This window comes from Lepidochelys olivacea (genome assembly GCF_965140295.1).
Source record: "Lepidochelys olivacea isolate rLepOli2 genome assembly, chromosome: 13".
In the NCBI taxonomy this organism is placed as follows: Eukaryota; Metazoa; Chordata; order Testudines; family Cheloniidae; genus Lepidochelys; species Lepidochelys olivacea.
In genome coordinates this window covers 19,294,308-19,318,157 of record NC_140423.1, presented here as the reverse complement: position 1 = coordinate 19,318,157, position 23,850 = coordinate 19,294,308, and the positions used below count along the sequence as shown (strand labels likewise).

The window sequence follows — 23,850 nt, the reverse complement described above, 5'->3', positions numbered from 1 at the left end:
TTCATAGGAGTTTTGTGATCAATCTCTTCTGCCCAGTGAATTGAAAATGTTGCTTTTGTGCTCTTTAATGTAAGGATCTACATTAAAAAACTAATAGTAATGTATAGTGTCGAATGTAAACACTTTATTATAACTTTGCCTTAATAAGAAGTCTTTTTTTAAAAAATGCTGACAAGAATATATCAGACAGGAAAACAAAACAAACTTAATAGTAAAATCAAAAGGAGAAGTAGCTCTTCTTTTCTTAGTGACTCTTTGTTTAGGAAATAGCATGTCTGTTCATTAGCGAGGGTAATTGTTACACAGACTGTAAATGTAATCTCTACAGAGAACTTGACAGCACATTTGAGAATTCATATATGTGTTTCCTGTTGAGTTTTGAGAGACGTTAATTTTGCTGCTCACTTAGAGAGCTTCATATTGTAGCATTCTGGCTTTCCTAAACTAGTCTGTCTTTCCTTTCTCTGTTTCCCTTTATCATCTTCCTGAATGGGAATTGCCTGGGTGATTGCTCCAAGCATATTATGTCAAATAATTCCTTCCAGAGCAGAAAAGACTGAAATATTCTAGTGCAGCTGATTCAGACAGCATCTACATCAGATACCACTGGCAGTATATCCACTTAACCAATCCAAAGGAAAGTAGTAACATGCACTTCACATAGAGATGGTGACTTGACCAAGGTCTACTGGGAAATTTAGTTGGGATGCTCAGTAACTTCATGGCTTGATATTTTATTCATGATCTAAAAGATAAATCAGTGCAAAGAACCCTAGGTCACAAACAACTGCAGAACTAGTTATGACCAAGAGATGCCAAAGGTTATTTTTCACTGGAACCTGTGAATGCCATGTAAACTTAGTTAGCAAAGGGGAAGCACAGTAATAGAATGTGAAGAAGAAAAGGTCAAAGACACTTCCGCAAGAGTCATTTAAAGGACTCGTGTTCACTCTCCCAAAGTGGAGAGCAGAGATCCTTGTGACAGGTCTGAGCTCAAACTCAGCAAAATGGACAGCAGGGAGATAAGCATCCCCTTGTTACAATATATTAGTTTAATATCTAAAGGGGGAGACAGAAAATGGATTATTTTTCTAGTTCCTGGATCCACTTTTCAATTAGTTAAAGGTCAGACTCAGCTCTCAGAAGAAATTTGGGAGTAACTCCACTGAAGGCAGTTGAATTACTATGGATTTACATGGGTTTAATCAGGGGCAGAATCTGGCCCATTTTTACCTAAATAACACTTTCTAAGGCAGCTAGATATGACCAATCATGAATGAAGTACTTTGCATTCAAACACTGCTCATAACAGAAACTGACCTTTGTGATTTTATTTTACAAAACGCTGATTTGGTAGCATATCTCAAAATGATTGTCTTAAAAACTCTTCATCTAGATGATTGTGTCTTCAGTGATTTTTGTACATAAAACAACTTACCATATCCTTGACCATCAAGTGTCCAGAAGAAAACGCAATTGAGTTAGGGGGCGTGGAGACTGGCAGCATGAAAGCATATGAGCATCCTATAGTTCCTGGTATCATTAAATACAGGGGATTTACTTTCAGACGAATTGCCTTGAAAGAACAAAATTTAAAAAAAAAACACTATACATTAGGGGTTCTGAGCTACAATGGAAATACATCCAAGAATGCAAATAATTACAGCACTGTGCCTAGCAGAACTCAGTGATCTATGATTTATAATAGCATATCCTGCTGTTCTATTGCTAATAACATTTTTAAAAATTATTATTATGCATGTTGTGCAGCATGTACTTATGCTCCTTAGCATCTTGTTTCCAAACACTCCAATATATTAAGCAGGCCATATAAGCTCCCTTTGAAATGCGCAGGTGTTGTTATCCCCATTTCATAGATAGGGAAACTGAGGCACAGAGAGGGGAAGTGACTTGCCCAGGGTCATACAGCAGGTCAGTGGCAGAGCTAGAAATGGACACCAAGAATTCTGGCTCCTGGTTGCCTGTTCTAACCACTTAAATACACCATACCCAGTCCTGCCATCACACCATCAGCAAAACTACTGGTTGACTAAATCCTGAGGTCTCTTTACATGGCCTCAGGGGGAATGTAGACCCCTGTGAGGCTGAGCCAGTGAGGGTTAAGCAACCAGCAGGCAGAGTGACCCAAAACCAACCCTTAAGGACATATTAGAAGAGTATTGAAATTGTATACAGGTCCATTCCTTACAGATTGTTAGCACAGGCATGTTAAATAGACTACAGTCCTTGAAATGGAGGCCTGTATTGTTAGAGAATCAAGAATAGATCCCAGTTGTATTTTTCTGTGTTTACCTTGTTAGAAGTTTAACAACGTGATCTAATTAGCTTGTAGATGCCAAAATTCTGTTCCTCTCTTTAATGATTCATTATGGTATTCTATTGATTCAGAGGTCAAAAGGGGATATTCCCATTTACATGGGACTTGCGGTGCAATAATATTATTGTTTCATTTATCTTTGAAATTTGTAGTAAACTACCTGTAAGCTCTTTGATGGTTAATTTCCCTATACTAATGAATGCAACTAGCTACCAGGGTATGCCTAGGAATGAGGGATTAGCTTCGAAGCAACAATATACATTACCTATTCTTCAACCAAGCAAGCCCTGCTGTGAACACAGCTTGCTTCAAGCTATAAAGGAAGTTTCACGTCTGATGCTTGCTATCTCAGATCTGCTTAAACTTTGACAGGGAAAGTCTAAGCTTGTGAAACTGAGGTCTCCAGGTCTACTCTGGATTAACCTTGTACTTTTCATGGAAGAACTTGAACAAACTCTGCACAAGAACTGCCTATTGGACTATAGCCTTTTAAATTGATTACAGAAGGCTTTTTACAAAGCAAGCTCACCATCTCTGCTATTAAAAGTGACCTAAGAACTTTATTCATATCTGTACATCAAATGATCTTTTAACCACGGCAACTCTCTGTCTTTTCTTTTTATTGATAAATCTTAATTAATAAGGATTGGCCATAAGTATGTATTTGGGTGAGATCTGAAATATTCATTGACCTGGTGGTTAATGTGTCTGATTTCTTGGTAGAACTTTATATACGGTGAATAAGATTTTTAGTAACCCTCACTATATTAGAGTAGGCTGTCTGCGTGGGAGCCAAAGGCTGGAGTGCTTAAAGGGAAATGTATTTTGGCTTCTTGGTAATCAGTAAGGTATTACAGGAGCTGTTTGGTTACTGGCTTGGTGAAATCTAATTATAGAATAAACCACCAGTTTGGGGGATCGTCTGACCTATTCTTTGCGATTTGCCTTGAATGAGCAATCTCAGTATAGCCCCTCCAGTGACCATGGTCACAACCCCATACAGCTGGATGGGCCAGCTGAGATCCTGGAGACTATTGGGCCTCGTATGCAGAAGAGTGAGGTGACCCATGGCTGCCCAGATGATTAGTGCGTCTTCTGCAGCTGATGGAGGCCAGGCTGCTCCAATAGAGAGAAATGTTTTCACAGGGTACCTAAACTGTGAAGGACATGGGGCTGACTGTAATAATTTGTAAATACTGTATGTGATGTGGTTATTGGGATAGTTACAGCATGGCTGTATTGGGTTATTGGTTAATAGCAGGGTTGTTAGGAAACTAATAGGAAGACAACACTATGGCTCTAGATACATAACACAGAGGGATCATTAAGAGACGATGCCTGGGGCTATTTAACTGTGAAGATGCTACATCCACGCTCCAGACAAATTCAGCCCAAATAAATGTGTTAGTCTCTCAGGAGCCACAAGTACTCCTCGTTTTTTTTTTTTTTGCTCCAATCAAAGTTACCAGACTTGTTTTGCCAAGGCTGGGCACCTAAACACTAAAAGGACACTAAGCAGTTAAAAAGTCACTCTCTGGAGAGAGGGGATAGGCAACTGGAGGGAGCTGTTGGTGGGGAACAGAGTGACACAGAGAGAGACTCCAGCTAGGGGGTCAGATGAAGCAAAACCTGCCTGGCCCACACCCACAGGCTGGTAGGGCTTAGGGTAAGATAGACATGCAGAAGATCTTTTGTCATGTTCAAATCCTTGTTCTCTTATGTTATGCTTTGTTCCTACTATTCAGACAAGGCTGTCTGTCACTGTGGCCACCACAGGGCACAAGCCCCCACAAGGAAGAACTGCAGGGGCTGAACCTAGTCAGGCCTGCTGAGCCATCACACGGGTACACAGGGTTCTGTAGTGCAGGGCCTGGTCTGATAATGGGAGAATTCTGGGATTCTATCCCAGACAAGGTAAAGACACGAGGCGTAACACCTAAGGGGGTGCACTGAGAGAGACCACAGAGGGGTCAGAGCTGGCCCCGTCATGGTAACGTATCTTACCAGTTCTGCCAGGATAGGCAGGAAGATTATAATTGTGGCAGTGTTGCTGGCAAACTCTGTGAATAAGGCGATCACTATTGTGATAAGCACGACAGCCACTGCCGGTGGCACGCTCTCCAGGGGATGCAGGTGGCCTCCGATCCAGACAGACAAGCCTGACTCCTGCAGCAGGAGAGAAAATGCAGCAGGTTTTATATTTGAGTTCCTGCATTTCCACGCAAGACTCAGATCATTTCACAGAATTGCAAACTACATATAAATAGGGATCACTTCGCCCACCCACTTCTGAAACGCAGCCACCTTGGGGCAGGGGTGCATGTTATAGCCCTTAGATGTCAGATCCAGTCACTCAATGTCTTAACTGCCATACACTGCAGGTGCAAAATCGCAGGAGCAAAATCGCAGGAGCAAACCAAACTGATACCCTTTTAAAAACCAGGGGCATAGGGCTGAATGACAGTAAGGTAACATCAATGATGGGCAGCACTCCAAATACTACCTCACATCCTTTTGCCATGGCAAATCCGCCACCGAGCAGCAAGATAATGTTCCAGGGTACAGTCTCTTGGGCCCTTCTCCAAGACAGCAAAGGCACATTCTCAGTGTTTGATGCTAGACAAAGAGATCCCCACCAAACACACACACACAGATTAACAAATAACTTGTTATCTGATAAAATATCTACATTACTCACTTGTGTCAAAGTTAGCTGATAATCACTTAATAACAAACACATGGATATTTCAATTTCAATTAAACAGGCAGCAAAAAGTTCTAGCAGTCACGGTTTTCTTGGGCTTTTTCTCAGCTTGTTTTTTTATTAACATAAAGGACAATTTCCTTGGTGTAATAGACTTAGATATTCTTCTCTCTGACATCTGGCAGATTCTGGCAGGAGGAAGTTTTCTGACATTTGTAATTTTTGTGGGCAAGTTCATCACCGTATTAATTTTCTACTTGCAGCTCAAAGTGGTAGGAGCTTTCTAGCAAGGAAATTGCTGTGTCTCCCCCCAGAAGGTCACTTCTGAATGAGAACTCAATTGTTGTGTCATATGGAAAGGTAAACTAGTAGGGCTTTCATGTTCTGTGAACTAAGGACACCCACATTACATCCAGTGGGGGTCATAGGAGCAACCTCCGGGAGCCTGAAAGCAACCCCTAATCTGCATGAAATGACGTCATGGCAGTGGCTTTCGTTTGGTGACATTAGGCCAGAGCAAGTGCTGCTTTGCTGTGAGCTGAGCCCATGGGCTGCACAGGCTGCATCTCCAATTAAAGATGAAGGTGGCCAGAGCCATATGGGTAAAATTTTCATAAGTGACTCAGGCACTTAGGTGCTGAAGTCTCATTGAAAGTCAATGGGACATAGGTGCTTTTCAAAATGTTACCCCAGACCTGCTGACCGAGTACCCTGCCTTACTATTATGTGCTGAGCTCCTGCAGTGTGCTCACCCTATAGAGAACACAGAAGAAGGGGACAGAGTCCCTACCCCGAGGGCTTACAACCTACCTTTTAAGTCAAACCACCATTTACAGGATGGTCTTTGTGAAGGGAAGAAGAACAGTATGGTCACTATGGCGACTCCAGTAACCGCATCTGAGACAAACCTGACCAGAGGAGCAGAAACACTTGTAAGCAGCAAAAGTCTTGAGATTTGTAAAGTTTATAAAACTTGGGATTTACCAAAGAGGATTAGGATTTTACATCAACAACACTCATTGGTCATGATTCTTTTTTTTTTTTTTTTAATTCCCCTCTGAGCTACATTTCTAAGATTGGCTGTGACTCCTTTAGAAAACTGATCAGAGACACTGAAAACACAAAAACCTAGTTTTAAAAAGAATAGGGAGGGGTTGGCAGTGCTGGCTGCTCGAATGACTGAATCACTTTCAGTCTGTTAGAGAGTGTAAGAAGAATACTGATTATGGAGGTCTGGGGAGATTGCCTAAGCTGGTTGCAGGGAAGTAGGAAAATCAGACCACTGGCCTGTTTTGGTTATGATCTCTGTAAAATGCTCAGCTTCTAAAGTGAAGAGCATGATATAAAAACTCTAGGCCCCAATTCAGCAAAGCATTTAAACTTTAACTTTAAGTAACTGTTAACTATTGAGAACAAAATTAATCTGTGAAGCATGTACTTGATTCCCATTAAAGCCAAGCATGTAGTGAACTCCTTTTCTGAATATGAATAGTCTGTTGAACTGTGTCCCTAGAGAAATAGAGCGGGTCTCTTTTCTGTGCAGAAACAACTTGCTCTCACTCTGTGAGCATTATTATTATTGCCTTCATTGTTCTTAATCTTTGTCTTCACATAAGAAAGGTCTGGATGTCACAACAGAGAAAAGGTTGCAAACCAAAGAGAAAAAGCACTAAGGGGTGAACTCCTGCAGCTTTGATTCAGTCCAAACCCACACTGAAATCAATGGCCTGCTCAAAGGGTTCAGGACTTGGCCCTAAATGTATCAATAGACAACATTCCCAGAGCTCAGGCCGTAGGGCTGTCAGGAAATAGGTGTGAGCATTTTCAATACTAACATCCCACAAGGCTTCCACTACCTCCTCTTAGAAACATAAACAATTAAAATGGTTCTAGAGAGATACATAAGGCTCAGTTCCATTTATTCCATGAAACCTGGACAACAGTATAAACAAGGACAATAGAAAACACAGGGATCTCAAAAGCCTGGAAATACTATTGAAAAATGTTACAACAGATTGAAAATAGAATCTTACCCAGGAGTGAAGAAACTTGCCCAACCTGGGATGAATTTTGGGTCCCTGGAGAACAGCAGGATTGCAAACAAGCAGAAGAGGAAGAGAACTGCCTGTTCTGCAAACCTAAGGTTTAAGGAGATGCAATTAAAAACCAGTCATGCTAATGAAGTGAACACAAGTTACCTTTCCCAGGTCACCTTTAACTGCTAGTGATGATTTCACTGCATTTCAAGCCTTAGTTTAGAAAGGTGAATAACACTAAACTTCACACATGACACATGGGGACTTTCCATCTCTGAGAGCAGAATGTAGACTGCATTCCCTACTGACGGTGTGAATAACTGAGAGCTGATAAGGGAGGAGATTCATAGATACTAAGGTCAGAAGGGACCATTATGATCATCTAGTCTGACCTCCTGCACAACGCAGGCCACAGAATCTCACCCATCCACTCCTGAGAAAAACCTCTCACCTATGTCTGAGCTATTGAAGTCCTCAAATCGTGGTTTAAAGACTTCAAGGAGCAGAGAATCCTCCAGCAAGTGACCCGTGCCCCATGCTACAGAGGAAGGTGAAAAACCTCCAGGGCCTCTTCCAATCTGCCCTGGAAGAAAATTCCTTCCTGACCCCAAATATGGCGATCAGCTAAACCTTGAGCATATGGGTAAGATTCACCAGCCAGATACTACAGAAAATTCTTTCCGGGGTAACTCAGATCCCACTCCATCTAACATCCCATCACAGGCCATTAGGCCTATTTACCATGAATATTTACAGATCAATTCATTACCAAAATCATGTTATCCCATCATACCATCTCCTCCATAAACTTATCGAGTTTAATCTTAAAGCTAGATAGATCTTTTTCCCCCCACTGCTTCCCTTAGAAGGCTATTCCAAAACTTCACTCCTCTGATGGTTAGAAACCTTCGTCTAATTTCAAGTCTAAACTTCTCGGTGGCCAGTTTATATCCATTTGTTCTTGTGTCCACATTGGTACTGAGCTTAAATAATTCCTCTCCCTCTCCGGTATTTATCTCTCTGATATATTTATAGAGAGCAATCATATCTCCCCTCAACCTTCTTTTAGTTAGGCTAAACAAGCCAAGCTCCTTGAGTCTCCTTTCATAAGACAAGTTTTCCATTCCTCGGATCATCCTAGTAGCCCTTCTCTGTACCTGTTCCAGTTTGAATTCATCCTTCTTAAACATGGGAGACCAGAACTGCACACAGTATTCCAGGTGAGGTCTTACAATTGCAGTAACATCTGCTAGTGTTAATATTTCTAGTAAGGACCAGGGGGTAAAATCCTGACCTGAATGAAGTCAGTGACATAACTCCCATTGACGTCAGTGGAGCTAGGATTTGACCAAGACACATCCAAAATATTGCCTTAAAACCTCTCAAAGACACAAGGAAGGAGGGATACTTAAACCACTGAAAAGAAATCACTTGGGTTGAATTTAAGCTAATCAAATTTGTAGCACATGGCTTAATGGGCTTTCTCTGCTCCTAAAACTCAAAGTGGGACTTTGATTCTTACAATGACATTTTGCAGGCTGGTCCATAATGTACTGAAGGGAAAAAAATAAACCAATTTCTTTCATTTAGAGCACACAAGAATAATAATTAGAATGTTTGTTTGTACTGCGCTACCTACATCAGTGAACCCTTGCAATATCTCTGTGAGTAAAGCTGGGCGATTTATTTATTTTTGGCAAACAGTAAATTCATTTTTAAAAATGCATTTTGGGGGACACTGAAACTATTAGTTAATTCAGGTCAAATTCAGCCCATACTTTTGGCAGAAAAAATGGATTTTCCCCCCATCCCACCCCTCCAAGAGTCAAAATGGTTCTTTTTGACTATTTTGAAACAAATCATTGAGGGCTTGTCTAGACCAAGAGTTACTGTGCAGCAAGCTGGTGTGGAAATCTACAGTGCGCTGGCCTGCCACACTGGAACTATCCACACGCACTCTGCTGCCACTCACTAAAAGTGCCGTAGTTTGCTTGCATCTACACCTGCGTCAAGGTGGTGTAGGTAAAAGAGCGCTAGCGAACCTTTAGTGAGCTGCAGCAGGGTCAACACAGAAAGTGCATTTATACCCCAGCTGGCTGCTTGCCAGCTGTTTGTCTAGACAAGCCCTTAGACTTTTTGTTTCAAAATATAGCTATATTTATCTTCTTTTATAAGGGTGAGAACCACCAAAAATTCAACAACAAAACCAAAAATAATCCATTTCAGGTCAAAAAGCAACTCGAACGCATCTTGTTTTCTCTTCACATGACTGATTAATAGATCTCAGAGAATAATTCACAATCAATAATATATTCCACAAAAATTCATCTGATTTTCTGTTCACAAATTGCCCACAAACAGATCATAAAATAATTGAATTATATTCTTTATATTCATCATGAATCTCTTCAGCAAATAATACGTGCTCTGCAGACCATTCATAAACAGCTTTCTGTGAATATTAAAAATTCACACTGTATTGGCTAGTTACATAAGTCACATGATATTGTTTCTGTTTCCTGATTAAAAGACTTACAATGTGTAATTAACACAGCATGAATTGTCATCTACAATTGAAAATTGGCATTTGTGGAATATTGGAGCTACATGTTTGTTATCTGCAATTATCTGCATTAGCAAAGACAGAGCAACTGAATGTTTGAGGAAAACAAACTCAAAATGGTCACAAATACTAACAAATGGAAATTCACTGACAAATTCTGACAAATATCCTCAGTTTCCCTCCCCAGAAATGTTGTTTCCAGCCTGGTTGATTTCTGTGTCATTTTTGTTCTCTTTTCGCGACTCACTTCATTGGCCCCAGTTTCTGATAATCTTCCTTTATGACTGCTCGGGCTCGGTCTTCTGCATCCACTCTTATTTCTGACTTTTTCTTTCTGCAATGCCTACCAACACAGAAATAACAAACACCACTCATTTTTGCAGGTTCATAATGGAACTCAAACACTGATGTTCATGTTTACTATTCCTGCACACACCCATACAGGGCATGCACAGGGTGGCTACAGGGAAGGTTTAGGAGAATAAAGGGTACAGCATGGACCAGTGATTTCAGAAAACCAGTATCATATGGATCCATTTCATAGTATAGTAAATACTTCCAATCTCTTAAATAGACTTCCCATCTCTCAGACAAGTTATGCATAATGCCACAAATAATGTTCATGGCACCCTTACTCATACTGAGTCGTACCTCACCTGGCCTATAGTCTTGTAAACATCAGTGGGACTACTCATGTAGTAATATGGCACTCAGTGTGAGTAAAGGGGGCAAAATCTAGCCATTAATGTGTTGGACAGTGGATATTATAGCTCGATAGTCCCACCCGCTCATGACAAGACACAAATGTGCTTGCAGAATCTATGAGCACATTCATTTATGTGCACAAACAGACATTAATGCATCCAATTGTCCATGTGGCAAGCACAGATGGGCTGAGGCACATGCAAAGAGACAAGCACTTGCAAGTTCTGAGCAGGCGCTTTTTGATGCCTGCCAGAAACGTGGCTCTAGTTACCAACAGAAAAGCTCTGGTGCTGCCTAGAAACCCTTGGGCTGAATTCTCCCTGGGTTATGAGTATGTAAATTTCATTAGTACTCAGGGTGGGGAGCAAGATGTGTCCCTTGAGGTAGACTAGACAGGTCCTGCTCAGGGCAGGTTTCATTGATGCAGTGGTAAAAACAGAGGAAGCCACAGGAGCCTTATCTACACTACGGCTCTCACTGGTGGTAATATTCTCTACTGTAAACAAGACCAATATTTATCCTACTTTGTGTTGCCTTTCTCCCCAGGATTATGCAAAGGAGACTTTGGCCCCTGCATTAAAGAAGCTTATTTGTGGTAATCACAGCCTGTGTTCACAGAGACTGTTCAGAATGTAAATGAGAGTGAAGTTGTCAGATTTGCAGATTTCATCACTTTTAGCAGATGACTGCATCAGCCACTTGATCGAAAAGAAAGCAAGGTGGGAAATAAGGATCTCCCCTCCCCTCCCCCACCTTCTCAAGTCACCAACAACTTTCTGGGCAATCTCTAATTTATGCAAAGCACTCGCTGATGATGAACAAATATGTGAGGAATTTTTAACAACAGGGACTGGCATTTTAATATGCTTCTCTTCATTAGCCAGGCTAAGCCTTTTAAGCAGGGAACCCTGGACTAGTACACAGCCTACTCTTAGACAGTACGTGTGCATATGAATGATATATTCATCACCAGCTGCTTCGTGTCCCATCAGCGTCATGTGGTTAAAATACATTTCTAATACTTCCTGGGACCTTGATTACATTTGAAAAGCCAGACTTACACCATTAGATATCCGATTCTGTGATACTAAGACTGATTAATTCATTTGTTGTTTTAAATGGATGTCCAATGGTTAGATCCTTTATAAAGATGCATGTTTGACCATCCAAAAATTCCTGATTCTCAAATAGATATTGGGGATGTCCATAAATTGCATAACACATTTATTGGTGATGTTAAAGACCCACCCACCCTTTGTAACACTAACACTGAAACAAACACAAGATTAAGAACCCACTTACCCCCTAATGCATTACGTAATTTATGGACAGCCCCTTACACAGTACTCTGATTCTTTTAGTAGCTGCAGTTTTACCCAAGGACATCAAGACAACCCCTTGTTATCTAAAATGCTTTTGAATAAATGCTTTTGCTGCACCTCCCTGAGTGATGGTACTAGGTCAACAGAAACATTCTTCTGGCGACCTATAAAAAACAGGGCTTTGGAGCTGTGCTCCGGCTCCGCTCCAGCTCCAAACAAAAACCTGCAGCTCCATTGCTCCGGAGCTGCTCCGCGCTCCAGCTCCGGGCTCCGCTCCAAAGCCGTGATAAAAACTGTGTCTACACTGGAGATTTAGGTTCGCATAGCTGCAGCATTCAGGAGTTAGATTTTTCAAATCCTTGCATGCCATACCTATGTTGGCCTAAGTTTTAAGTGTAGACCAGGTCAAAATCTGGATTCTTTAATAGGCTGCACAATTTCTGTTTGTGTTTCTTTAGCTTGATTTTTCTAGGCCCTGACCCTGCCAACACTTAAGACTTGTCTACACTAGAAAGTTTAATTGTACTGGTATAGTTAGAGCAGCAAAATAATCCTAGTGTTGACACAAACAAGTGTCTATACTGGTATAATTTATTCCAGTTCCAGGTGGTGTGTAAGGCATTGTTATACTGGTATAACTACCTCCGCACTAGGGTTTAGATCAGTATAATTATATAGGTTAAAAAAAACACCACACCCCTAACCAACATAGTTACACTAGTATAACTTTTTTAGTACAGAGAATCCTTAAATACATGACTTCAGTGGGATTACTTAAAGCCCCAGTTCAGCAAGGCAATTATTAACTCTTATTGAAATCAATGGGATTTGAACACAGACTCAAAATTAAGCACATGCTTAAGTGCATTGCTGAATCAGACGAACAATGCTTTCATGTTTGAAGGATCAGGGACTTACACTGGTTATTTCCTATTGCATTGAAAAAGTTCCCTAGTAATTTCTGTTTTCTGTGTCACTGGTATAATTATATACTTGGGTAACGTGCACCTGGTTTTTTTTTTCCTTTTCTTTTTTTCTCCTGAAGTTAAAAACCAATAAACATTTTAACAAAAAACAAATTCAAAAGCATCTCTTAGAAACTGTATATGCTTCTGCACTGAAGTAAATAGGAGCTTTGCCACTAACTTCCCTGGGCACAGGATCAGGCAGTAAATAGAGCCTGCAAACTCTATGTTCACTGACTGCACATGCAGATCACATTACTGTGCATGTCAGTTGGATGGCCAACTACCTAACTGCCAGATCTGTGCACACAAATGCCCATGTGCACCTCCAAACGACTGTGTGCCCAACATTTGCAGGATCAGATGTGCAGGCTAGTTAAAGCGAGCTGTAAACTGAGAGCCTTGGGTGAGATTTTCAAAAGTGCATAAAGTTTTTCTCCAAAAATGTGCTTCATCAATTTTTTCTGACCAGGTCTACCCTTCGAAATCTCTCCCATGAACTTTCTGATCAGAATACAAAATAATATTATAATTATGGGCTCTGCATTCATCACTTATAGGACACTTTCATTATTCATCACACTGAATTTACTCAAATAGGAGCTTTTAGCTGAACATGAATGATATACATCTAACTTCGTGCAGAACAAATTTGGACTGAGTTATTACAACATGTACAGATGAAATGTTTAAGGGCCTGAACCAAGATTCCCATTGATTTCACTGGGCTTTGGAACAGGACCAGATAAACTGCTTATTTACACTGTAGTCATAATGAGATTAAAGCATACAAATAGATTAGATATAAAAGTACCTTAGGTTAATTCCCCCATACAGGAAACTGATCCATAGCCATCCCAGGAAAAGGAAAAGCAGCATTAAAGGAAATGCAAATACAAACCAGGATCCAAAGTTCACCACATCACACTCTGGAAAAAAACTTCAAAAATGGGGAAAGCTAATTAATCTGAGGAGTGGAACACCCCTTTCACATGAAATGAAGGGGAACAAACATCTGAAATCAAGATCAAAATGTCATGCAAACTTTCCAGCTGCACAGGTTTTAAAAAGGTGATTATTTATATCTCAATAGTGCCAACCAGCACCAACTGAGATTGGGACCCTATTGTGCTAGGAGTTGTACAAGTATGTAGTAAGAAAGAGTCCCTGCTTCAAAGAATTTAAATGGACAATTTGAAATGGCATTTTGGAACAGACATCTTGAAAATGTAGCTCTCTAAATTTGCAGGAATTCCCAAATAACAACACCACGCAATATTTAGCACTTTATAGAAATTAACTAACTAATCCTAATTCATGGTAGAACCCACCGTAAGAGTGCCTGAACGTGAACCTTACAGAAGAGCTCTACACAAACAGAACCACTTTCATCCATGTCTAGGAAGAACCTTCTATGTAGATCACTGCATGGTTGAGACATAACTGCAGGTTTACATTGGCAACACTATGTCTACTTTTTCAGATAGGGGAGCCTCTTAGTGTTTAATAATAATCAAAGCACTTTACAAAAGATGTCAGTATCATCTGTATTTGATAGATGGAGAAACTGAGGCACAAAGAACTTGTCCACATTCACCCAGCGGCAGAGTCTACTGGGTTCCAGTCTAGTGATCTAGCCACTAGGCAACACTGCCATCCAGGACAGAAATAGTGTGTGCCTTGTTTTCCTTTTTCACCACATAATGGACAACTTATAAAGTGCTCACTGTTGCCCTGGTTCACCAAAACATTTAACCATGGGAAGCAAGTCTAAAGGGAAAAACAGTTCAAAAGAGCGGGCAGTTTTTCAAAGAGGCATTATTAAGGGCACACGAGCAAACTATCCCACTGCATAGGAAAAACAGGAAGTATGGCAAGAGACCACCCTGGCTTACCCAGGAGATCTTCAGTGATCTGAAACTCAAAAAAAAGAGTCCTAACAAAAGTAGAAACTTGGTCACATTATGACGCATGAATATAAATAAAACAACATAAGCATGTAGGGACAAAATTAGAAAGGCCAAGGCACAAAATGAGATTAACTAGCTAGAGACATAAAGGGTACCAAGAAAAAATACCTTAGAAGCAAGGGGAAGACCAAGGAGAGGGTGTGCTCATTACTCAATGAGGGGGGAAAAGACAATCACAGAACTTGTGGAAATAGCAGAAGTGTTAAATGCCTTTTTTGTTTCAGTTTTCACCCAAAAGGTTATTAGTGATTGGACGTCTAACATAGTGAACGTCAGTGAAAATGACATAGGATCTGGGGCTAAAATGGGGAAAGAACAAGTTAAAAATTACTTAGACAAGCTAGATGTTTTCACGTCCCCTGGGGGAGGGATAGCTTAGTGGTTTGAGCATTGGCCTGCTAAACCCAGGGTTATAAATTTAATCCTTGAGGGAGCCATTTCGGGCAAAAATTGGGGATTGGTCCTGCTTTGAGCAGGGGGTTGGACTAGATGACCTCCTGAGGTCCCTTCCAACCATGGTATTCTATGATTCTAAGTCATTAAGGCCTGATGCAATATATTCAAGGAGCTGACTGAGGAAATATCTGAGCCACTAGCGATTATCTTTGAAAACTCATAGAAGACAGGAGAGATTCCAGAGGACTGGAAGAGGGCAAATATAGTGCCAATCTATAAAAAGGGGAATAAGGAGAATCCGGGAAATTACAGACCAGTCTGCCAGCTTGTCATATGCTTCAGTACCCGGAAAGATAATGGAGCAAATAATCAAGCAATCAATTTGCAAACACAGAGAAGATAACATCATCAGTAACAGTCAACATGGCAGGTTTCAGAGTAACAGCCGTGTTAGTCTGTATTCGCAAAAAGAAAAGGAGTACTTGTGGCACCTTAGAGACTAACCAATTTATTTGAGCATAAGCTTTCATGAGCTACAGCTCACTTCGGATTGGTTAAGAACAAATCATGTCAAACCAACCTAATAGCTTTCTTTGACGTGGTAACAAGCCTTGTGGATGGGGGGAAGTGGTAGATATGGTATATCTGACTTTAGTAAGGCTTTTGATACTGTCTCACATGACCTGTTCATAAACTAACTAGAGAAATATAGCCTAGATGGAGCTATTATAAGGTGGTTGCATAACTTCCGGGAAAACCATTCCCGGAGAGTAGTTATCCATGGTTCACAGTGAAGCTGGAAGGGCACATCAAGAGGGGTCCTGCAGGAACTGGTTCTGGATCCAGTTCTGTTCAATAGCTTCATAAATTACTTAGATAATGGCATAGAGAGTACACTTATAAAGTTTGTGGATGATACCAAGTTGGAAGAGGTTGCAAGTGCTTTGGAGGATAGGATTGAAATTCAAAATGATCCGAATAAACTGGAGAAATGGTCTGAAATAAATAGGATGAAATTCAGTAAGGACAAATGCAAAGTACTCCACTTAGGAAGGAACAATTAGTGAACACATACAAAATGGGAAATGACTGCCTAGGAAGGAGTAATGTGGAAAGAGATTTAGGGATAATAATGGATCACAAGCTAAATATGAGTCAACAGTGTAACACTGTTGCCAAAAAAGCAAACATCATGCTGAGATGTATCAACATGAGTATTATAAGCAGGACATGAGAAGTAATTCTTCCCCTGTAGTCAGCACTGATAAAGCCTCAACTGGAGTATTGTGTCTAGTTCTTGTTGCCACATTTCAGAAAAGATGTGGATAAATTATAGAAAGTACAGAGGAGAGCAACAAAAATTATTAAAGGTGTAGAAAACATGACCTATGAGGAAAGATTGAAGAAACTGGGTTTGTTTAGTCTGAAAAAGAGAAGACTGAGAGTGGACATGATAACCGTTTTCAAGTACATAAAAGGCTTTTAAAAGGAGAAGAAAAATTCTTCTTCTTAACCTCTAAGGATAGGACAAGAAGCAATGGGCTTAAATTGCTGGAAGGGAGGTTTAGGTTGGACATTAAGGACAACATCCTAACTGTCAGGGTGGGTAAGAACTGGAACAAATTGCCTAGAGAGGTTGTGTCATTGGAGGTTTTTAAGAACAGGTGAGATAAATACCAGTCAGGAATGGTCTAGTTATTACATAGTCCTGCCTTGAATGCAAGGGACTGGATTATGGGTCCATAAGACTGAGGTGCCTTCCAGTCCTACACTTCTGTGATTCTAAGTGCTTGATTTTAAGCATATGGTTAAGTCCCAAGAACATATGTATAGTGTTTTGCAGATCAGGACCAATAGCATTAGGGTGACAACCCACGTATTGTAACTAAGATTGAAGGAGCCATTTCCTTTTGAATCCCTACTGCCACTTGCTTTTTCCAAAACTTGCTTCTGAGGGCAGGAACTTCACATACCTGGCCTCTGCCCAAAGGTGAATTTCCTATAGCAAACATGTGATGTCTTAATTTTGTAGAATTCCCCCTAATAGAAAGTGCAGATCAGCAGAAATTTCATAAACCGATTGTACTCCTAGGGACCTGGCTTCCTAAGGATTTCCTCCCATACCTCTTTAGCTGTCCTAGAAGGATGAGATTTGGTGCCGTTCCTGTCAGCGTTGCTGTACCTCCAATGCTGGCTGCATAAGGGATTGAAATGAGGAAACCTTTCCATACGTTTGCCCTGTATTCGTCCTCTTTCTTTAAATCCATGGGAACTTCAATGGCAACTTCCTTCTCCTCCATCAGATCTTTGCTTTAAAACATTCCAAAAGAGACTCCATTGAAAGCCCTGGTTTAAATACAGGTGTAACCAATTCAGAACCTAGACAAAAGGAAAACTCTCATCTTTTAGCAACGAGATTAGCAATATCCCAAGGGACGTCTATGCAGAATATTGCAACACATGGGGCCTGCTTAACATCCTCATTATTCAGCTGATGATTGAGAATCACTCTGTACTGGACTGGTCCCACGAAACTCTGAGCACCCTTGACTGCCCTCAAGAGGAGTTAAAGGTGCTCACACCTCCCAGGAGCCACTCAGCACTTTGTAAGATCAGGCCGTCAAAAAAAACTTAACAAAAAGTCAATACTCTTCATGTTAAAATGTGAAAAGGCCTTTGATGATCTCAAGCTACGGAGTGGCAAGAAGAGTCTATTCCTGGGGAAGATATTTATTTCTACATCATTTACATATCAAACCTGGACCATCAGAGAGATGTAAATCTTGGTGATTTAAACCTGCCGCCTGACACATTAATTGTTCTCAAAAAAGCAATGCAGACACTTCCCCAGCAGCAGACACCTCCCATCACATTTTCAAAATGGCCTGAAAATTTGGCCCTGTGCTGTCTTGTTGAATATACTGGAGAGGGATTTCTCTGGTCAGGCTGTTGGTAGTTGGGAAATGGAGTAACAGGTAGAATCAAAAGAGTTTCATTGATTGAATTTCACACTCCTAAGGCTGTTTCTATCTGAGGGGATAATTTCCTCACTCAACTCTCCAATACATACTTTATAGTTAACTTACTCCTCCGTACTTGCCAGAAACTGCAGCTCAGTTGATACAGTGTAAAGTTTATTCTGCTGTAAAGAGGCTGAAAAAGAAAGATTAGGACTTTAAAACAGTTTAAATCATCTAGAAAAACTCTCCCTGACCCAGACAATGGAACGGAAAGGGCAGCCATTTTCAGAGCGGAAAATTCCCTCCACACACAGAGAGTTCTCTGCGGATGAAGCGCAAGGAGGCGGAAGAAGTAAAATACATTCCTGCTGATCTGAGGCCAGGGCACAGGCAGCAGTACGGCCCACTCCCCACGGCCACCACGGTGCACTGTAGGACACTGTGTATAGCATTGCTCCAACAATCTCTGGAAGCCTCTCCCGCACCTTGACAAACTCAGCTCCTCCTGTGCGACCAGGCCAGGCTACATCTGATCCAGAGTTTTTTTACATCTCTAGTGACATGGATATTCTAATGCAGACTGTATTTCCACTTCGTAATTTAACCTCTTGGGTATTTGGTGTTTATTTTTCGGTAAACTGTGGTTTGTTTTTAGGACTCCAAATAATTTTATCGGAATTTTTAAAAATTGTTCGGCCTTGAATGACATCAAGATTGTCCCTGTCCCAAAATCACTTTCCCCCAAAGGATAAGCTCTAAGAGGGTGAAATTTCAGCCCCATGCAGAAAACCAGTCCAAAGCCCACGCACCACTTCGCTCCCACCTCCAATCCCATTTTGAAGGCTAGAGTAGGACATAGTGGTGATGAGGCATTATCCCAGGTCATCTTCACATGGGTTAATTTCACCCAGAGAGCACAGGCAATTTTCAGAGCCTATCAGCCCTCTGAAAGCCACACATTCCAAAGGCTGAACACTCCCAAAGTAGAGCATAATCCTCTGAAGGCCAACCCCAGGGCATAAGTCCTAAGAAAGCATGGGGGGACTTTGGATCTGACAAGCCGCTTCTGCATGCAGTTCTGAGCAAAATGGCACATTTGGGCAATACATTTTTATAAAACCCCATTCCCCAGATTTTTACCTTGGTCTTAGGGAGTTAGTGAATTTTATTAGATTTAAGCCAGAAGCACAGTCCTTCATTACACTTGATGTTTGCTGTGTTGCTGAACCTTGCTACCCTTGCCATGTTGTTGTACGTTTTAGGATTCAGAGGCCTAGGGTTAGGGTTACTAACAATCAAAATGCCCTGCTGATCATCATGGGCATGGACTCAGTGCTATTTTCCTCCCAGCTTTCCCTGCACATACTTCATCCACAAACATTGCCTTCTCTTACCTTCAAGAAAATGTAGTGAACTATGGGGAGAGGACACAATGGTCAAAGTCTTTGGACCTGTTTACTCGTACACTGAAGAGATCAAGCTCAGTGAACCAGGGAACTTTGCAATGTCATGTTTTACACATTGCTAATGTGTGGAATCAGAGTTAATTCTCTTGGAAAGCTGAGCTTTGATTCCAAGGAAGCTATAATAAAGGGATGTAATTGGAAGGAAGAAAATTAACCCATTGGTGAATGAGAACTTTCTCTCTCTCTAGGGGTAAATGTCAACTTTGGAATAGAGGGCCAAACCAAAGCCTATGCACCATTTAAATCCCACTTAAGCCTTGTGCTGGCCTTTTAAACTAGAGTGTAAATTTCATTTTGTCTATTTTAGATGTTCTCAATGTCTTTCATACTGGGCCCAAACCCTCTCCCATATAGCAATATGGGAAGGATCCACCCCTTGACACCTGTTCACAGGCCTCCTGGGGCATTGCACTCCCAAGGCTGAGAACTCTTTTTTTTTTTTTTTTAAGCAGAGAGAGAGAAAAAAAGACACTGCATGATGGCCACATTCCCAGTGCGGCAAAGCGTCCTGTGGCACCTTATACACTAACAGACGTATTGGAGCATGAGCTTTCGTGGGTGAATACCCACTTCGTCGGATGTATGTAGTGGAAGTTTCCAGAGGCAGGTATAAATATGCAAGCAAGAATCAGGCTCGGGATAACGAGGTTAGTTCAATCAGGGAGGATGAGGCCCTCGTCGAGCAGTTGAGGTGTGGACACCAAGGGAGGAGAAACTGCTTTTGTAGCTGGCGAGCCAGTCACAGTCTTTGTTTAATCCTGAGCTGATAGTGTCAAATTTGCAAAAAACTGATGCTCAGCAGTGTCTCTTTGAAGTCTGGTCCTGAATTTTTTTTGCTGCAGGATGGCTACCTTTAAATCTGCTAGTGTGTGTCCAGCGAGATTGAAGTGTTCTCCTACATAAATGGACACAAATCAGACATTAGGAATGGCAATATACAAAAACCTACAGGAGAACACTTCAATCTCGCTGGACTAACCTCATTATCCCTTGCCTGATTCTTGCTTGCATATTTATACCTGCCTCTGGAAACTTCCACTACATACATCCGACGAAGTGGGTATTCACCCATGAAAGCTCATGCTCCAATACATCTGTTAGTCTATAAGGTGCCACAGGACTCTTTGCCGCTTTTACAGATCCAGACTAACACGGCTACACCTCTGAAGCTTGACATTCCCAGTGATTGATGAAGTCGTGAGTTATGCAGGTTATCCCAAACGTGTGCCAATAAACCCATCATCCAGTGCTGTATTATCATACAATCTGTAGGCTACATACTTTACAGGAAGACTGCTTTAGATAAAGTTTAGGTTTAACACTATTGTACTCTTATTAGACTCCCTTGGCCAGTAAAGACAAGGTGACTTAATAACATGAACCCAACTCTTCAGGCATGGTGGAAGAAGATCATCACTATGAACTTTTAGAGGTTTCTAAAATATATTAAAAATAACTTTTCCATCCCTAAAAATGTAACATGCTGAGAGCTGATATCTCGCAACCTGCCAAGAAGATTACAAAAGGAGGGGCGGAGCTATGAATTCATAACTTTCTAACGATATGAAGCTTCTGTTCCTAGCCTTGTTGGACTGCAGGACATGCCCCATGTGATTCTGCAGAAGAAAATCTACATTCAGGAGGAAAAATTTTTAAATAGCTGTTTAAAGCTGCTCAGAGGAATGAAATATTGGCAGAGATGGATTAGCGGGCAGAGAGATGAGGTGGTCAAAGGTGCAGGATACATTTGTTATCACTTGGCTCTGCAGTTGATCATGTGGATGTCATGGGGTATATATGTGGAAGTGTCAGAATATAAGGCAAATTAATTAAGGTTGTGCCTAAGGAATTTATAGCCAGCCTCAAAATAGAAAATTCCGGAAGTCACATGAAACCCTGTTCTCAGCGGGTTTCTATCCCAACTCTGAAAATCAAGGACAGTTGGATATTTCATGGAAGGACAATTATCCAAACACTGTTAAACCCAAGTGAGTCATTCAAACTTCAACTATCATTTACGATTTACCTAGTTTCTTATAAAGGTACCCATAAATGTGGTATCTTCTGTGGGTGAACACTAGTCAATGCCCTCAGCAATCTATGACCTCGATTCCACAAACACTTACTTACATATCTGTATTAGTTCATTCACATGAGCAAAGATTAAGTGTTTCCAGGCTCAAGGCTTTTCTCATCAATTTTTGCAGACCATTATATATATACATATATATATGATCAGTTTGTCAGTGATATACAGTAATTTAAATTATTTAGCTAATTATTCAGGTAATTTCTTAGCCTTTGAGGTTCATTCTGAAAGACAAATGCACTCGAACGGTACAAATTCTTTAATATATTTTCCCAGCTAAAATGTTTTTTCCAACAACTAGACTAATTTTCTAGCCTCCTAATTGTTTTTAAATGTACCCATGCAGATTTGCACATGCACATCATCAGATGTCATTCTTAAAAGCAGCTCAAAATGGAGCCCATTTTGCAATATTCTTGCTCATCTAATTTTTTGTAATGTATATGATTATATCTTGGACGTTTAAAATGAATGTAGCTCTTTCCAAAGGTAGCAAGTAAATTGTTCGTTTCATGCAAGCTGTGCAAAAGTTGGGCAACAAAACCTAAACCTAGTTGTGACACCAATCCTGGTGTTAAGCCAAGTTTTGATAACAGATAAAACCTTAAGGAAAAACCTGGTTCACAGTTCTCATCATCTTTCTAGACACAAACCAAATTCATTGTTCTTGACTGAGAAATTGCTTCAAGATTTGGGGTTCATTCAAGAAATTCAGCTTGCATTGTCCAGATCACAGCTGAAGCTCCCATTCTAATTTCTAAATACAATGAGGATAAGAGAAAAGGGCAAGTGTGTCTTGGCATTCATATTAGAGCCAAAGTAGGCTCCACTGTTACTGATGTCAACCTTTCTCCCAGACAAAGAGATACTAGGATATCTGCATTTTGACACCCTATATTTCAGTTGTGAATTTCTCTTTCACTTCTACTTACTGTACTGGCAAATCTCAACTTCCAAATAAATAACAAAAATGACAATGATGCAGCTAACATATCTGCACACCATCACTCTGTTGATTCTGTTTGTATGTTATAGCCCTTTCCACTGACCTGACTGTCTTGCTTGTTTAGATTGTAAGTTCCTTGGGACAGGGACAGTATGTACAGTACCTAGCACAATGGGCTACCATCGGGCCCCAGTATTAGTTGTTCCTCAGGCACTAACATAATAAACATTGTAAATAAATAATAAAATCAGCTCATAGGACAGGGTTAAAGAAAGTTAAAGATCAAATTCACTAAATGCTCTAATTCTGAAAGATCACAAAAAAGAGTGACCATTTGTAGTAGACTAAAAATGTGCATGATTAAAAATTCGTAGAAAGAAAGCAACAAAATGGCTTGGATCAAAAGTATCTCATGATTGTCCTGCACTGATTGTGACTGATTAATTACAACTCTGTAAGAACATGTGTATGCTTGAATTCAGTTTTCTACATTTCAGGAATCAGCAGCAACCAAAAAGCCATTACTTAGTAAGTGCTACTTCCATTTCTGCAGTTCACAAAGGCAATTAGGAGACGTAAGAGAGAGAAACTACTACTACCCTAACCATCATTAATAGCTTCAGCGGGGATTTCATTTCTATTTTGCTGTTTTTCATCACTGTCTGCCAGAAAAGCAACCTCCCTGGAAATTATTTTGTGAACAATCAAGCTACTGGGGAAGATTTTTTTCCCAATTACTAAGCTCCCTGATTGAACCTTGTGCAATAGCTGTTTATTAATAATCCTTAGCATTTCTACAGCACTACTCCTGAAGATATCTCAATGGTTTATAAGCCTCATTTAACCCTCTAACCCCCCTCCCCCACCTTGTTATCTCCATTTTACAGTTGGGAAAAGAGAGGAACAGAGAGGAGAAATGACTTTCCCAGGATCACACAGCAAGTCAGTGACAGCAAATCCTGACTCCAATCCCTTGCTCCAATCACACCCCCACTGAAAAAGGTTGTGTGCTGTAAAGGCTTGATCCTAAACCCACGGTAGACAATGGCATAGCTCTCATCCACTTTAGTGGTGCAGGATCAGGGCCTAAAGAGCAGTGACTGTCTTACCCGGAGCCTGCAGATAGGGCCACTAACTGCAAAAAGTTATTGTTTAAAAGAGGTATTGGCTGTGTCTCTCTACCTGTCTAGGTATCAATATGAGTCTACAGCTACAGACTAGGGACCGAATGGCTAGGCAGCAGTTCTGCAGAAAAGGACCTAGGGGTGACAGTGGACGAGAAGCTGGATATGAGTCAGCAGTGTGCCCTTGTTGCCAAGAAGGCCAATGGCATTTTGGGATGTATAAGTAGGGGCATAGCGAGCAGATCGAGGGACGTGATCGTTCCCCT

General features: G+C 40.8%; 1 protein-coding gene across 3 annotated transcripts in view; it reads right to left on the bottom strand.

Moving 5' to 3' along the window:
* The window catches only part of SLC13A3 (solute carrier family 13 member 3), a 42,205-nt gene that overhangs the window by 4,501 nt on the left and 13,854 nt on the right, over window positions 1–23,850 (bottom strand). For 2 of the 3 annotated variants that reach the window (XM_084645902.1, XM_084645904.1), the window contains exons 4-12: window positions 18,086–18,152; window positions 17,124–17,309; window positions 13,448–13,573; window positions 9,889–9,984; window positions 7,076–7,180; window positions 5,853–5,950; window positions 4,842–4,954; window positions 4,343–4,504; window positions 1,439–1,576 (exon numbers count right to left, since the gene is read on the bottom strand). In XM_084645902.1, coding sequence (XP_084502028.1) covers window positions 1,439–1,576; window positions 4,343–4,504; window positions 4,842–4,954; window positions 5,853–5,950; window positions 7,076–7,180; window positions 9,889–9,984; window positions 13,448–13,573; window positions 17,124–17,309; window positions 18,086–18,152 — 1,091 coding nt within the window. The remainder of the gene's footprint in view (window positions 1–1,438; window positions 1,577–4,342; window positions 4,505–4,841; window positions 4,955–5,852; window positions 5,951–7,075; window positions 7,181–9,888; window positions 9,985–13,447; window positions 13,574–17,123; window positions 17,310–18,085; window positions 18,153–23,850) is intronic. The other variant, XM_084645903.1, reaches the window with a different exon arrangement.